We start from the raw sequence: 16,706 nt of genomic DNA, 5'->3' as shown, positions 1-16,706 counted from the left end.
CGAGGATATCATTAATTGCACCCGCTGCGATCATAAATATTGATATTGATGATGACTCTGCTATCAGCTTTCCGTATCATTCAACGCAGTCCTCCTACTCAATATCGTTTTATGTCTTCTCTCGGTGGAAATTTGGCTCAGTTTTCCAAAGGCGCCCTCAATGGCGATCGCTCCAACCTCATTCCCTTCTCCTCACGACTTCGTGGTGGTCGGGCGCTGGCTCAAGACGTGTGGTCAATTTACAAGTAACTTGATCTACATCTTGTGATAATTTGATGCCAATTCATCAATCTTCTTTAGTGCAGCGAACCTTCCCGCAGACTGTATCAATCTTGGACAAGGGTATATGAACTTCTCGCCCCCAAAATGGGTCACAGATGCCGCAGATGAAGCTCTCAAATCGCTTTTACCTAACCACTACTCCCATCCAAAGGGGCGCATTCGTCTCCGGAACGCCATCAAAAACTTTTATGAGAAGTCCTTCAATAGAGTTCTCGATGTCGAGACTGAGATTCTCGTAACAAGTGGAGCAAACCAAGGTTCGTCTAGTAATTCTGCAGACGAGTCAACCAGTAGTTCAGGGCTGTATAGGACAATATTCCGTCTTCACCGCCTTCCTTGAGCAGGGAGACGAGGTGATCATGTTCGAGCCCTTCTTCGACCAATATTTACCATCTGTCACCTTCAATGGCGGAACGCCTGTCTACGTCCCCCTTCATCCTCAAACGGATGCTGTGACACCAAATAATAGTAACTGGACGATCGACTTTGATGAATTGCGGTATGCAGACTCATCTTCAGATCAAAGTCTTTATTTATAACCTTACAGCCGTGCTATCACTCCAAAAGCAAAAATGATTATCATCAATACCCCCCATAACCCCGTCGGTAAAGTATTCACGAGAGAAGAGTTGGAGAAATTAGCTGCTCTCGCAGAAGAATTCAATCTTTTAGTGATGGCAGATGAAGTGGTATGTTTCCTGTTCGTGTTACTACAGGTTTTATGCAACGATTACTTGCTTCCAGTACGACTGTCTCGTCTTTGACGGAAAGGAGCACGTCCGCTTTGCCACGCTACCGGGCATGTGGGATCGCACGGTAACTGTGTTGTCTGCTGGCAGTGAGTAAATAGTTCAGCCATAGAGGTCCATCTTACGTTATGTGCCAGAGGCGTTCGCTGCCACAGGCTGGCGTGTAGGTTGGTTAATTGGCCCGCCATCAATCATCTTTCCCACTCTCGCCGCCTGCACGCGAATCGTGTTCTGTTCAAATTCTCCGCTACAGGAGGCTGCTGCTGCTGGACTCGAGCAAGCTGCGGAACGTGGTTTCTTCGAGAATCAGCTCAAGGAATATCAAGAGCGACGTAACATACTCCTAAGCGCGTTCGATAAGCTTGGTATGAAATACAGTCATCCCGAAGGCAGCTACTTCGTGCTTCTGGTACGTACCGGTTGCACTGACGAGATAGCCAACTGACATGTTTCATCTCCAGGATATCTCACGCGTCAATTTCCCTGAGGACTACCCCTTCCCAGAGCCAGTTCAAGGCCGAGGACGTGATTTCAAGTATGTGTACTCATTTTTGCTCTGTTCGTTCTAACCGGCCACGACTCAGGGCCTGTTGGTTTATCGCCCTTGAAATTGGTGTATCATCTATCCCTGTCAGCGAGGTAAGTCAGTACGCTTCCAGGTTGAACCAATATTCATGCAATCGCATAGTTCTATTGTGAGGAGCATTGCACTATCGGTGAGAACTTTGCGCGTTTCGCATTCTGCAAGGATGTGGAGACACTCAGGCAGGCTGGGGAGCGTTTGCAACGTTTAGCGGAGTATCTTGTGTAGAGTCTAGGCATGTCCATCCACAATTATATAATCTTATGATGACCTTGGAGTGTCGTCCACCCGCGTGCGTCTCGCGTGCCAGGGCGCAAACTTCAAGCGCACCACTCCGCTCCGCTTGCTGGAAATCGATTACTATATTTTATTTTTGACACAACTTTTCTCCATCTTGCTCCATCTCTTACAACATATGGTGCCAAGTTCCTCATTCCAAGTTCCAACAATGTAATGTGCTCCACCTCACCTTCCCAGTATTGTAAATGTGCAAATCAAACTGCGTCATTATGAGGTATGGATATTTGCCACAAGATCAACGTCATTTATATGCCCACAAGATATAAACCCCAGTCTGTCCTGAAATTTTGAGAACGTCCAGGAAATGGCCAACTCCATCAGGAAAACCCTCCTAAGGCAATTTTCCATAAATTTGCTAAAATTCACATAAAGTTACAACATTCGTATAATTACAGCTAAGGTTGCTAAAAATGATAATTTCGAAGGTGATTTTTCAACGATTAGCAATCATTATCTGAATTTTGAAAAAGTATGTCGATCTATGTACGGGTTTAACCAGAAGGTGTCACAATCCTCAAGCACTGTGTCACTCATCCAGTCTTGCGGGGCCATGACACCAAACCTTGGTATAAGGTGCACACTGCGCTCGATATCCGCCACTGATACAATACTCGCCACTCTGTCACCACCACGCAGAGATCTCGAGAGTTTATAGAGTCCACTGTTTCGGTCAGGAGCAGGCGAAAATGGTGTAAACCATTCCACATATGCAAGGTGAGTAGGAACGCGGACTGTTGGCGGGAAGAACAGTGGTATTGATTTTGGTGGTAAGGAAAAGATGACTCAAATTTGCCCAACGCGCAAACCTAGGCTCGGTAAACAGTAAGTAATATATAATGCTGACTGACAGTGCCTATGTACATACCTTGAAGATCATCTGTATCTGCACCGAGGCTCACCAGAGCTGTATCGGATCGGCGAGCAACCAAACGAGAGCCCAGCCTCCGTTGTGGTTTTGCATGGACACTGTCCAAGGTGACACGTGCCTCGCCATGGTCACAGGCATCGACCAAGCACCACTTGATGTTATGGAAGACAGGCAGTCGGTGGAATGGAAAATGGATGTCGTGTGCCAGCACATCAAGTGCTTGACCACGGAGAGGTGCAGAATGATTGCCTCGACTCTGCTGAGCAATGTAGCGTGCAAGGGCCTCACGAAAGTGAGTAGCGCCATAGTCTTCAACCAGTTTTTGGAGGCTGACAGCCTTCGCACTGGGGTGTTTCGTCATGACTTGCTCGCGGCTGAATGTCATATCAGGTGGACGTGAATGGTAAGGATCAGACTGGTGGCCATCAGCGAGTCGCCAACTAACATATTTTTGGTGGCGTAGGATCTTCTCCCTTCGTTCAAGCCAGCAAGTCATTTGGGCAAACTCATCCTTGTGATTCGTAGCGCGGTAGGCATCTTTGTAAGATCAATATGCAGCCGTTTGGTGTACTCCGTGTTGTAATTATCAGTTGTGCTGAACAGCGTGATCATCAGAGGATAGTGTCGAGCAGCGTGTAACTTCGGGAGGTTGAAATTGTTTCGAATGCCAAGGTCGATGAAAATGAGTTTGTTTTCATGAAAAAGATCTAGTGCCTCGTCTAATGACTGAAGTGTCTCAGAACTATGGCACGGGTACTGCGCAAGGTATAGGAAGTCGAGTAGCCCGCGTACTGCTCGTAGAAGACGACCTGTATTAAGATTGTTGGGGAGGCGAATATCGATTATGATGCCGAGGAGGAATCGGCACATCTGTGCGTGTTCAGTGCTGCTTACACGTGATAAGGTGGTGATACCCTTGCTGAATAGTCAAATATGATGGTTTGGAGGAAGCCGTCGGCAATGAGCATCAATTTCTGCAGCTCCACAAGCAGCCGACAGCCATCCCAAAAGGTATTTTACCAAACCCTAATATAGCTGATGCAACACATCAGGTGTGACAGCCTGGAAAATATTTGCGAAAGGGAGATTCTCCCAGAAAGGATGTATAACGGGCTTGATTCCCACTGCAGCGCATGCACGAACAAAGGCGAGATTTCCTTGATCGAGTGCTGCAAGTGCATCCAGCACCTCACTGAGTTTTCGTAAGTGAAGTGGTACTGTATTACTTCCCATGTTGTCCACGTCGACGTCACATTTCGGGCACTCGCCAAACTTGATACCGGTAGCTAGGAGTTGCTCGGGATAGTCACCGACAAAGCTCGCGAACAACGGATGGCAGCGGCGAAGAGCACCATCGCCGCTGCGCATGTTGACACCCTCTAATCCAGCATGTTGCAAAGGGGCAAGCACACGGCTCAAGCACGCATGATACAGGTTTGCAATAGACCGACGGCGTGAAGCCTTGTTGGTGATGTGTTCCAGTCGGGTCATTGGTAGATAGGCTAGAAGGATATGACCACCAAGTGAAGGTTTACGCCGGATTTCTTTTGGAATATTACCGATTGTGAGATATACGGGGTATGCGGTCTTATTGCGAAACAATGTGACTTGTGTTTTGTCTGTTGAGATGATAATCGGAATGATGGTTCCACCTGGACATTGCTGATCGAGTTTTTTCTAGCCAGCCGTTATAAGTTAGTATGAAGTCTAATTGGTGTCACACTCGAGAGTTCATACCTGTGTGTTCCACCACCATTTCCCAGTATTTATGTCATGGAACAGACGAACGGTCTGATCTTCATCAGCATAATGGCGCTCAGGAGTAAATGTAAGGTATTTTGCGAAGTCAGGATCGCCATACAATGACTTGATACATTCAATGATGTCATGATGATAGACATCAAAAGATTCTCCTGCAACAACAATTTGTTCTCATTTGAATTTTGGGCGTCCAGTCGGAAGTTCGTGGTCGATAATCTTGTTCAGCTCATTTGCGTTCTTGAATGATAACCCTAGGCGCTCACCAACCTAGTAGAATTAGCCGTTAATTGGATACTCGTGAAACAAACAAACAAATGCTTCACTCCGTCAATGGATAGCAAGTCCAAAAATGCTGTCAAACTCGCTCCATGAAGCTTCGCCCATCTTGCAACCTCCCATTCAATCTTGGAAGCAAAAGGATAGTATATGTTCTCATCATCTGCGAGATGTGCCATGTATGCCACATTAGCAGTGTGGTCAACTGAATCGTGTGAAATCCTTTGGCCAGCGTGTGGATCTGGATAAGGCTCAACTACGAATCCACGCTGGCCTTGTGCACACTCCTCAACGTCTTGATGAGCATTCCGTTGAATATCCTCTGACTTGTCGTGTTCGAAGGCAGGCATGTCATCTAGTAAGCTGTGATCTTGCTCAGCATGAGGTAGCGAGGGTGCCTCCCATTCAGGTTTGAAGAGGAAATTATCATCCAAGTCATTATTGGTCGCCTCATCCAAGTCACTATCAGTTGCCTGCTCAGCAGGCCATTCTAACTTGTCCTCATTGTAAATTCCATAGTAGTCTCCCTCAAATTCATCTGTGCCATCCATGGCAAGTTCGGCTTCATTGTTTGTTTGAGATCGTGACTGGCTGTAGAGCGCTTGACAACGGGGGTCACGACTCTTTGCAAGATGTTGGCTGAGACCGGTTACAGTGAGATCATCATGGCCACAAGCTGAGCATTCCCGATGCATATTCATAGTTATCTAGAGATGGTAAAGTTAGGATAGAGACGATGAAGCTGAGACGATGCATTATACCTGGAGACGATGATGCTGAGACGATGCGTGGTATGCCTGGAGATGATGAAGCTGGGACAATGCGTGCAATACCTGGAGATAGTAAAGTTAGGATACCTGGAGACAATGATGCTGAGACGATGCGTGGTATACCTGGAGATGATGAAGCTGGGACAATGCGTGCGATACCTGGAGATAGTAAAGTTAGAATACCTGGAGATGATGATGCTGAGACGATGTGTGGTATACCTGGAGATGATGAAGCTGGGACAATGCGTGCGATACCTGGAGACAATGATGCTGAGACGATGCGTGGTATACCTGGAGATGACGATGCTGAGACGATGTGTGGTATACATGGAGACGATGAAGCTGGGACAATGCGTGCGATACCTGGAAACGACGATGCTGAGATGATGCGTGGTATACCTGGAGATGAAGAAGCTGGGACGAGCTAGGAGCGAGGATGACCCGAAGTTGATGTAAGGATTACTAGTAGGTGACTCAAGGTGTGGTAAATAATGGGCGAGCGAACAAATAAGTTCAAGCACTAACCCACCTAAAGTTAATGCAAGTCAGGGACAGAGACTGTGGCCGAGACTAGTGCTTTGATGGCGGTGGTAAACTGAGACAACGAGTGATACAGTTGGCTGAAAATTGGGCAGAAAAAGACAGTGTAATAAGGTGGTGGTAACGAGCGAGGAGACGATGAAGCTGAGACAATGCGAGCGGTACAATCCTCCATATGCGGGGGTGTTGAGACATGAAAAGATGGTGACCCGAAGGTCCAAGACCAGGCTGTGCTGTGACTAAGGGGTGTTGAAACATGAAAAGACGGTGACCCGAAGGTCCGAGACCAGGCTGTGCTGAAACTAAGAATTAGTGTCCCTCACCCGCTACATAAATGCACTGCCTTTAGTAAAATCCTCCGCCCCATTCCCTTCTCTTTGACACTCACACTCATTTAGTCCCAGCCTTTCCCATTCATTCCTTTTATCGTTCAAAAAAAATGACCACACCTCGTGACCGTTGTGGTACAACAGAACCACGTGGGGCCAAGAAAAAAGCTATAGAAAATGCAGGTGAGCGACCAAGAACACCATCAAAAGCAAAACTGACCTGAGACTCAGTCTGGAAGCAAGATAAACCAAGACGAAAACATGCAACAGCGACAATGAAGACAGCAGAAAGGTCAGGCCACGACCATCCTGCGCAAAAAAAGAGGGCTGGTTCCGCTAGTAAGATGCCAGCACCTAGTACTCAGTCAAGAAAGCCTTCAACATTGAGTGCATCAATTATTTTATACGAAATAAGAGTCAGTACTTACATAAAAAAACTTGGGCAGAGCGTCAACGCAACTCAGTGGATGCAGACAGCAACTCACTTGACAATATGGAAGTTGCAGTGGTTTATAAGCAAGGTTAGGTCGCTTTTATGTAACAAAAAGGAAGTCTCACATGATGTGCAGCAGCCCCACGTTATCAATGACCTGCCAAACTCTGTCGAACATTTGCCATGCGAGACATAGCATTACCTCAGGATGATTGTGAACAGAGCGGTGCCGACTCCGACGATGTTCAGGACAATCGGGACGACTGGAATCCCGGTGATTCAGATGCTGACCATGGTAATGAGAGTGCTGGCAGCGGCGCTAGTGAGAATGAAGACCCAGGTACTACTGCGATGCTGCTTTTTGATGAGGTTGAGGTTAGCCACTGCGCCACTAAGCTTGTATGAACTCACAGTTGGTTTGAAGGTCGCATCACTCGTCACCGACAAGCAGCAGGAAGCATCACATGGCACTTCAAAATCGGAGTTTGTGCGAGATCGCAAACAAATGACCGAGACTCCAACCTGGGTTGATCTTGACGTCGATGATGCTGTTTCGGAGTCTATTGAAGATCCCACTACTGGCGGCGAGTCAGAATTTCTGTCTGACAATGAAGACACTGTACCAAAATTTACCTCTGACACTCTGAGTCAAGCATCGAAGACTAGGAGTATGGCCTCTCTCGTTCAAACAGAAGGTGGAAAGGTGAAGCTCCTTGATCAGAACTCAGAGACTCGCAGACTTCTTCAGTCTGCAATTGTGGAAGTCAAGTGTTACCTTTTTTCGTACATGGCTATCCCGAACTAGTTGACAAGAATCAAGTCGCACTGCAAACATTGATAGCTGTTGCCACGAAACAAGGTGTGGATGTGATCAAGAAACATCTTCAATCGGACGAACAGTATGCGTTACAGCTCTGTAGCTTGGTGAGTTCAACTTGCGCAATTTCAAATCATTCTCTAACTATTGTCAATCATGTGAGGTGGATGCTTGTGTTCCGATAATGCGTCGTGAGCTGAAGGAAGAAGCATGCGCAAATGCTGATGGCTACTTTTGCCTTGGACACAAGGACACCGCAAAAGCGAGAAGACTATTGGAGAAGCTTGCATATATCTATGTTTTGAAGTTCGATGTAGGATCAACATATCTCCTTTTGCCTGTATTACTGACATTGTTGAAATTATTCAGATCAACAATGATGCTTTACCCGTCGGGAAGAAGCCCTACCAGGGTGAACTTCTGATATTCTTAACGTATTGGCAGCTCTTTTATAACCAGAAGTCTGTCGGCATCAAATTTGCGGGACGCTTCATCGAAATCGCCAACAATAAAGCACAGCGTCCTGAAGTTCCTATCCCTTTGCTGGCATTGGTTGCAACTGCGGTAATGTACTTGTCTTCATTGTATGAATATGCCACTTAACTCGTTGCAAAGGTGTATGCAGCCCTTTTGTGGAAGTCGCAAGGCGCACCGTCTAAATTCAACTTCACGGGAAACCTGTTCAGTGAGACGTACAACTACCATGTCAGGTTCCTGGAAAAACTGAAGAAGGATGCGCCAACAAAATTCCACTGTATGATGGCCGATATTTACGACGCTGCACAGTGAGTTCCCCTTTGGAAATGTTGTCTCGATGCTTACTTTGCGCGCAGTAAGTTGAGGTACAGCGGTGCCAATGCCAGTGACCACACTAGTGAACTGGAAGCATTCGAGCTCCTTGACCTCAACAATATGATGGAAGACTAGTAAATTATCCCCCACTCGTATCCATAGTGCACAATATCGATTTGCGAAGCTGATTCCTGTTATCTATACCATGTTGGTTGTAGCGCGCACCGTTCTTTATATTAGCCTACCCATATACCCATTTTTAATCAAAGAATAATCTTTTTCGTCTAACGCTGTCTGATTCGGTTGAATCCCTCATCTAAAATCAAACACAATAGTAATAAGTCTAAGATAATGTTTTTGAATAACTTCTAATTCTTTCTAATTCTTGTGTTTTTATCAGGGGGTAAAATAACTGAGCTAAATCTGCTAAAGCTCTAATTTGTCTAATTTAGACATAATAACGAAGCATTGGTGCTAATTAGTTCTAATATCTTCTAATTAGCTTAGGAGGCTTTTCCTGATGTCTAGGGCTACTCTACATACACATCAGGGTCAGGCAATATTTAAGAGTGCTTTACATTTTGTACAACATGTAAAGCACTCTTAAATATTGCTGACCCCGATGTGATAGACTCTGGGGCCAAAGTCTTGGGCTGGTCTGGGGCTTTGGCAGCTGACTTCAGGTGGAGTTCAAACATTCTTTGATGAAAAAGCGTCATGGCTGACACAATCTCCCACCCCCTCGCGCCACTTGCCTGCTGCCATGCCCCTTCTGCCCATCCAAACAGCCCTGACAGGGAATCAGGACAGTGGGTGATTGTGCAAGTATTAGCCTTAGAAAAGGAAGGCAATTAAGAAGGGCAGATGGGCAGGAAATGGACAACAAAGGCTACTGATAGTGTGCATTTTGAGTGGAGCATGAATGTAGCATTCCAACAGCAGATGGCGGGCTGGCGGGAAGGCATTTGCATTGGCAGGAAGGCAGGTGGTGGGCGGCGGGGGAAAAGCTTGTGTTAGCTATTGACACGTGACACTTTTTCTGTTTGAACTCCACCTGAAGTCAGCCGGCGAAGCCCCAGATGTAGTTTATAGATAGTGATGGGCACCTGGAGAGTGAGCTAGAACAAGTAGAGAATCTCAGTCATTGCAAATGGACTGTCTTTACATTGAGTATGTACCTAGAGCAAGTAGAGACTAGGTACTTGTTAGCTTTTGGAATATAATAAGTGAAATAACAGGCACGTACATCTCAGTCATTGCAAATGAACTAAGATGCTCGAATGGCTGCATGAAGCCTTTTATCATAAGGTAAAAGTTCGATGTCACTCACTTCTGCGTCTCTTCTAGCTCAGCTTTGGACTTCAACACCAGACTGGCCTAAGACTTCGGCCCCAGAGTCTACATAGAATAGCCCTAGAGTCGGCCAAATCCCTGACTTTCATGAAATTTTGGCACCCTCCGGAGATTCAATATTACATGGGCTTTTCCCGCTGGCTGATATTCTACTTTCTCTTCAGGTCCTTTCATCAGGAAATTCACACATTCCTTATTTGCGCTTAAATGGAACTTATTTACACTTAACTGCCTTGGTGAAATGGGATCTACTTATCCGAAATTTCAACTTGAATGTATTCAAAAAAACATCATTGAGGTATATTAATATACATGGTCTATTATATTTCACACTCAAAAAATATAAGATATGCCAGGTGAATGATGTGAGAGAGAGCAAACAAATTTTGAGATAAGTGAGTTAAGCTGATTAAGGACATTAAGTAATGTGTGAATTTCCTGATGTTCCTGCCTGGCAACACCTCCCGATCGAGTTCTTCATATATGTTGTTGGGTCAATGTGAATCATGTCATGGATCTTGATTCGAATGTTTGGGACAAAACTAATGATGAGATTATATGTATGTCCCCCTCTTCATTCAGTTTCATTCACACATTCACTGACCTTTCAGCTGCATCTAAAGCTCAGCATATGATCACTTCATGATATCCTTACAATGTTACTTGAAAGCTGACAGCAGCTGCCACTATTTCGAGTTCAAATTTATGTGCTGCACAGACCATTGTAACGGGAAGGACTGCAAGGAGAACCAATGCCAGACCTCTATGGTGGGAGGCTACAGCTCTATCTATTGAGGACAGACTCATCAGTAAAATCACAAAGTCCTTATTTGGCTTGGAGCTGATTAATCAGCACTCAGCCTTGGACTTTGAGTAAAAGTTGCATTTTGCCGAAAAGGTGGGATAATTTGCCAAAAGTCAAAGTTTTTTCAAGGCACAAAAAGAGCTCCAACTGGATACAGAAGTTTAAGGGAAATAATAAGATTCAAGCAAATACAACTACTACCAAGATGTAAAATTACCAAAGTATAGTAGTAAAACTGAACATTATGATGCGATTTCAAACATGTGATGATCAACATACTTATTAACATAGTACACCCAAAAAGCATCATAGGACACATGTAACGTGATGTCGAGGGGAATGAAATGTTTGCCGTAGATAGGGATGAGGTGAGCAACGCGGTGTAAAGAGTTGATTCTGTGTAGGCGCTACAAATAGTGTTACCTTAGAATCCCAAAGTGCGAGTGTGATGCTCGTCCCAAAGAGACTGCCTATAGAACTACCTCTTGATATAAAATGCAAGGGATGTCTTGTTAAGATCAAAGATGAGAACAGGAATGATACCTAAAACATGTTCTGTGTTTCCAAAGGTGCGTCCGAAGTGTCCAAAGGTGGTCCGACATCAAGAAACAAAGGTCCGAGGTTGCGCGAAGCATCCAAAGAATGTCCAGCAAACAGCGAAGGTTCCGAGAGAGAAATACGGCGGGTTTGTCGAAGTGTGTCGAAGTGTAAGACTAGCAGAAGTACCAAAGTACGACTAACAAAGCCTATTGGAAGAACTAAGAGACAGCGAGATGCAAAATGGCAGCGGTCAGGCCAAACAATTGTTCCGAATGAACAAAAAGATTGATTGCGCGAAGTATGACTATCCGAAGTGACTCTACAAACTATGACTCATAGCAAGGAAAGTGAAGTGAAGTGCGAGTATCTAGCAAGCTAGATTATATCCTACAGCGTGAAGGTCCAGAATCTGCATAGGTGAAACCTGTAGCGAGATAAGCTATCTGAAATGTAATAAGACTCATGGTGAGCCGCTACAGAGATATGCATGTAATAGCGCACAAGGCATGCAGCTATACATATTAATCAGGCATTCCAATGTATGTGCCCCTAAGACATAATCAATAACAGATAAACCAAGTGAAAACGCACCAGCAAAGTCAAACAGACACGGAAAGGACATGGTACGAGGGATCAGAAGTGTATACAGGCCTCAGAAGGGGACAGATGACCTTCAAACGACTCGGATGAGTGCATGGAACTCTCAGAAGGTAAAAGGAGTGTTGAGGAGTATAATGTGAGACACCTATGAATTTGGCAGGATACACGACCAATGCCAGTCCGAGTGCTACAATGCCTTCTCCTTGTGGAGAAGAAGGTTCATCATCGCTGCTGTCCTCATAGTATGTGCGAATTTGGGGGGTCTCTGGGTAGCTGATGTCGTCACTCTCTGATGCCCAATTGTTTGCATCAGTGGCAGGCAGGTCTTCCTTGGGCGTTACTTGTGATCCAGTATCATGAGGTCATTGGGCTGTGCAGCATGGTCAATATTGAGTCTGTGATATGGAGTCTAAATTTAAATGACTAACCGTAAATGCAGCACCTACAATGAAAAGCATGAACTAAACAATCAGCACCGTCAGGGTTGTGTTCCCAACCAATGGGTTGTGGTGAGGTCATTGGTCCAACTGTTGAAGTCCATTATAATTAGAGCCACAGTGATGTCGCAAAAGTGAACTTGCCTCATCCACTTTGCACAAGATAGATGGCCTGTAGAAATTGCTCAATTGTAAAACATGGGTGCGGTAGCATTTGCACGCAGCACCCATGACATTTGCATCTGATGGAGCCGTTGTCTTGGTCCATGTCTGTGAAAAAATGGCTATAGTTGGATGGTAGTAAGGGTGGCAAGAGACTGAGAAAATTTACGTGGTCTAGACACTTCGGAAAAATCCATTAAGATCGTGATTGGCTGGAGAAAAATGAATGCCTCAGTTGAATTTCAGCTTGCTCCCAATAACTCACCAATTGACCAAAAGGGACAAACTCAAACATAAAAATTTCTCGTGCATTATATTTTTATCATGAAAGGGTGGGGCGGACTAACAGACTTAATTTAGGAGATGGCTCCTCTGAGATGGACCACATCAGAAGAGCTTGAGTGGCTTCAGAATGAGCTACCTGAGTTTCTGAACATGCAAAAAGATCAAAAACTTACTTGTTTCTATGAGCTCCTATTTCCGAGGTGGTTTAGTCTGTTTCTGGAACACTTGAAATATTGGAAACCAACTGGTAACCCTCCTCTGCACGAAGGGGAGGCAGTTGTTCATCAGAATGATGACAGCAGTGACACTAATATTAGTGACGAGAGCGGCCTGTTACCACTCACCCCAGAACAAGAAGCTGAGCTTGAAGGGGAAAAAGAGATCCGGCAGAAGGTAAGTTCATATAACAGGTGTTCTAGAAGAGTAGCCACTAAAGGCATAAGCAGAAATTAAGAGAATGGTTCCAGAATCACATAATTCAGTACTTTATTTTCGACTTAGTCGGACAGCCAAAGGTTGAGAATCGACCCAGTTAGGTGGGCCATCCAACGTGGGCCCATGTGTGCTTATGCATGGATGGGCCCACAGTGTGGAATAGCGCCCATGCTAGCGGGTGGGCCAAGTGTCGATGCCATAGCATGAATGGGACAATTGTAATGGGCCACAAGGTACATGGGCCCAGTTATATATCTCGGAAGGGGGGTACGGATGGGCCTAGCTACTTATTCTTGGGGAAATTTGATGTCGGAAGAGCCAACAGGAAAATTTTGAGCCCATAATAGTATCAGGCATGGCTGGCGAATGGGCTCAGCTTGTATCGGAATAGCTTACGGATGAGCCCAGCTGGTTATTGACAGTATCGGAAGAGGGCACAAGTGAGCCGACCGGTTATTCCTGGGCCCATCACAATACTGGGAAGGGTTAGTGGATGGGCCAACTGGTTATTTTGGGCCCAGTAGATACCAATTCAGTGTGTGGATAGGTCAAATATGCAAGACCTGGCCCGGCACATAACAAATTCAGGTGCGGATTGGCTCAGTACACAAGCATCCGGAAGGGCCCAATTGGTCCTCACATTCAATATGCGGATCGGTCCGGCTGGTAAGGTTTAGGCCCAGTGCACCAATATCCGGAAGGCCCAAACTGGCCCAGCACATGCACATTCATGCAGATCGGGCCAGTCAAGGTGGGCCCCAATATGCAGGCAAGTCGGGTGGGCCTACCATGAAGGAATTCCCGGTAGTAATGGGTGAGCCATTAGTATATGGATGTGGTACTGATTTGGTAGGGGTCACGGATGGGCCCAGCAAGTTTTTTTGGCCCACCGGATATGCATATGATCCCGCCCAGAGGGGCAACATACAGTCCCATCTATTGTTTGGCCCAGTACATATGCCGGGTAGTCTTGGATGGGCCTACAGATGGGCCCAAGAGAATATGCATTTGATCTCGGAAGGGCCGACTAAGCCGAATATATGGCATGGGACTGCATTGCATTCTCGAAGGGCCAGCTAGTTATTTGGTCTGGCCCATGATAGGCATCTGATTTCGGAAGGGCCAACAGTTGTGCCCAGCAGGATATTCTTCGGCCTAGTACATGTGCAAATAATCTCGGAGCGGCTTCTGGATAAGCCCAGTGCAAGTGTTGGATCTTGGAAGGGCTCGGCTAGGGAATTTTGGCCAAGTCAGTGCACTTTGTGTCAGAGACTAGTTTTACAGATGCAACTGGTGCAACAGAAACAAGTAATGAAATACGGGACAAAGTTCGATACGAATGCTGATCCGGATCCGACGTTGATATACATGTCGGAGGGATGCATCATACGTGTACCATCCGCGATGATGTGCATCATTATAACGCTCAGAAAATCATCGGCCGCGATCATCGTGCCGTAGTCGGGAGTCTCAAAACTTTCATTGCCACTACCGCATGAATATCACAGCTTCATGTAATTATCATGAAGTAAAGCATATCCTCACTAGGGAAGACAAGATATTGAATGAAACAACAATGCAGCTCATATCTACAAATCACATAAACCCAGAACTGAGCTACAGGAGATGGGGACCGTGAACAGCATAGTAAGGAAAGATGTAGCTAAAAGTACAGAATATATAGGGTATCATGATATAAAGAATCCTGGAAGAGCCCCTTCAGTGACAAATTCCGTATTATACGGGCCACCCGACCTACATAATATCCCGTATGAGATGGGCCAGCGGATTATGGGCCCATGTTGTGTATATTCTCGATGATGACAGATGGGCCGGGACACATATTATTTCCGATGGAGACGGGTGGGCCCATGTATGCCAATGATATATATATCCTTGATGTTGACGGATGGGCCGGGGGAATATGATCATTCATGGAGATGGGTGGGCCCATCAGGGTAATATGTAGAGTAGGATATTATAGACAGCTGGGCTGAAGAGAGATGTAAGGCAAATATTGTTATATAGATGGGTGGGCCGACAGGGGTGTATTACATATATGGGTGGGCCGAGGTAGGGGAATATTACATAGATGGGTGGGCTGACGCGGGGTGTATTACATATACAGGTGGGCCGACATAAAAAGTATTACATATATGGGTGGGCCAACGAAAGGGATATCAAATAGACGGGTGGGCCAAGGGTGTGATAAAATATTTATTACATAGACAGGTGGGCCGAGGTGGGGTATAATTATATAGATGGGTGGGCCGACGTAGTATGTATTATATAGACGGGTGGGCCAACATAGGATGTATTACATAGACGGGTGGGCCGACGTGGGGGATAATACATAGATGGGTGGGCTGATGTGGGGGAATTGTACATAGATGGGTACATATATGGGTGAGCCTAGATACATATAAATGTCAAATTTTCAGTGCAAAACCCCAAACCGAGATTTACCAACCCCCGAACCCCAAAATTGTGGACTGCTGGGTCCCAGGTTTTGGGGTTCGGGGGTCCCGGAACTCGGAACTCGGTATGTGAGACAACAAAAATATATTTCAAACACGGGTAAGTCAATGTGTTTGTCAATCAACTCAATTGTAAATTATATTTTATTGATCTCACCAAATTTCCCAAGTTCCGAGTTCCGAGCTCCGGGACCCCCGAACCCCGAAACCCGGCACCCGGCAGTCCACAATTTCAGGGTTCGGGAGTTGGTAAAATGTGTATGGATAGATGAAAGGTTGATTTAAACATTTTTGAAAGATGTCCCATATGAAATGTTAAGTCCCGAGTTTTGAACTCCGGGTTTCAGGACTTCGGGCTTCAGGACTCGGCATTCCAGAAACCCGGAAATCGAAACTTGGGACTTGACATTTCATATGGGACATCTTTCAAAAATGTTTAAATTAACCTTTCATCTATCCATACACATTTTACCAACTCCCGAACCCTGAAATTGTGGACTGCCAGGTGTCGTGTTTCGGGATTCGGGGGTCCCGGAGCTCGGAACTCGGAACTTGGGAAATTTGGGGAGATCAATAAAATATAATTTACAATTGAGTTGATTGACAAACACATTGACTTACCCGTGTTTGAAATATATTTTTGTTGTCTCACATACCGAGTTCCGAGTTCCGGGACCCCTGAACCCCGAAACCCGGGACCCGGCAGTCCACAATTTTGGGGTTCAGGGGTTGGTAAAATGTTTATGGATATATGAAAGGTTGATTCAAACATGTTTGAAAGATGTCTTTCATCTCAAAAATCGAGTCCCGAGTTCCGGGTAAGACATCTTTCAAACATGTTTGAATCAACCTTTTGTATATCCATAGACATTTTACCACCCCCGAACCCCGAAATTGTGGACTGCCGGGTCTTGGGTTTCGGGGTTCGGGGGTCCTGGAACTCGGGACTCGATATGTGAGACAACACAGATATCTTTCAAAAGTTTGTAAATCAATTTGTTTGTAAATCAAATTTATTGTAGATCAAATTTTATTGATCTCCCCAAATTTCCCAAGTCCCGAGCGCCGACCCGAGACCCCCGAGACCCGGCAGTCCACAATTTCGGTTTGGG

The 16,706-nt window shown here is 45.6% G+C and overlaps 6 protein-coding genes across 6 annotated transcripts; 4 read left to right on the top strand and 2 right to left on the bottom strand.

Moving 5' to 3' along the window:
• Window positions 1–111: 111 nt before the first annotated feature.
• HD556DRAFT_1520164 (PLP-dependent transferase) lies at window positions 112–2,128 on the top strand (the record flags this gene model as incomplete). Its single annotated transcript, XM_041309149.1, has 9 exons — window positions 112–245; window positions 301–539; window positions 592–781; window positions 830–971; window positions 1,027–1,120; window positions 1,169–1,440; window positions 1,493–1,566; window positions 1,616–1,670; window positions 1,720–2,128. 9 exons carry the CDS (start codon window positions 112–114, stop codon window positions 1,840–1,842), a joined length of 1,323 nt encoding a protein of 440 aa, XP_041158156.1. The 3' UTR covers window positions 1,843–2,128.
• Window positions 2,129–2,364: 236 nt separating this feature from the next.
• Window positions 2,365–5,370, bottom strand: HD556DRAFT_1432910 (uncharacterized protein; the record flags this gene model as incomplete). Its single annotated transcript, XM_041305173.1, has 10 exons — window positions 2,365–2,696; window positions 2,780–3,255; window positions 3,354–3,652; window positions 3,677–3,701; window positions 3,780–3,808; window positions 3,830–4,459; window positions 4,520–4,713; window positions 4,807–4,810; window positions 4,867–4,982; window positions 5,088–5,370. The coding sequence occupies 10 exons, from the start codon at window positions 5,368–5,370 to the stop codon at window positions 2,365–2,367; spliced, it is 2,388 nt and encodes a 795-aa protein (XP_041158155.1).
• A 185-nt stretch (window positions 5,371–5,555) lies between these two features.
• HD556DRAFT_1445252 (uncharacterized protein) lies at window positions 5,556–6,017 on the top strand (the record flags this gene model as incomplete). Its single annotated transcript, XM_041306904.1, has 1 exon — window positions 5,556–6,017. The coding sequence occupies one exon, from the start codon at window positions 5,556–5,558 to the stop codon at window positions 6,015–6,017; it is 462 nt and encodes a 153-aa protein (XP_041158154.1).
• A 1,057-nt stretch (window positions 6,018–7,074) lies between these two features.
• HD556DRAFT_1309901 (uncharacterized protein) lies at window positions 7,075–8,635 on the top strand (the record flags this gene model as incomplete). The annotated part of the gene is made up of 7 exons (XM_041300341.1): window positions 7,075–7,266; window positions 7,316–7,661; window positions 7,697–7,815; window positions 7,872–8,021; window positions 8,078–8,272; window positions 8,324–8,493; window positions 8,542–8,635. The coding sequence occupies 7 exons, from the start codon at window positions 7,075–7,077 to the stop codon at window positions 8,633–8,635; spliced, it is 1,266 nt and encodes a 421-aa protein (XP_041158153.1).
• Window positions 8,636–10,900: 2,265 nt separating this feature from the next.
• On the bottom strand, window positions 10,901–11,053 carry HD556DRAFT_1240612 (uncharacterized protein; the record flags this gene model as incomplete). The annotated part of the gene is made up of 1 exon (XM_041298131.1): window positions 10,901–11,053. A coding segment is annotated over one exon (153 nt), but the record flags the coding sequence as incomplete, so codon positions are not given.
• Window positions 11,054–12,760: 1,707 nt separating this feature from the next.
• On the top strand, window positions 12,761–14,197 carry HD556DRAFT_1309900 (uncharacterized protein; the record flags this gene model as incomplete). Its single annotated transcript, XM_041300340.1, has 7 exons — window positions 12,761–13,075; window positions 13,184–13,232; window positions 13,271–13,350; window positions 13,509–13,602; window positions 13,706–13,783; window positions 13,854–13,931; window positions 13,971–14,197. The coding sequence occupies 7 exons, from the start codon at window positions 12,761–12,763 to the stop codon at window positions 14,195–14,197; spliced, it is 921 nt and encodes a 306-aa protein (XP_041158151.1).
• Between the last annotated feature and the right edge of the window lie 2,509 nt (window positions 14,198–16,706).

The sequence above is a fragment of the Suillus plorans genome (genome assembly GCF_016647745.1).
Source record: "Suillus plorans strain S12 chromosome Unknown HD556scaffold_43, whole genome shotgun sequence".
Taxonomy (NCBI): domain Eukaryota; kingdom Fungi; phylum Basidiomycota; class Agaricomycetes; order Boletales; family Suillaceae; genus Suillus; species Suillus plorans.
The sequence above is the reverse complement of the archived record's forward strand: the minus strand, read 5'-3'. Positions and strand labels throughout refer to the sequence as shown.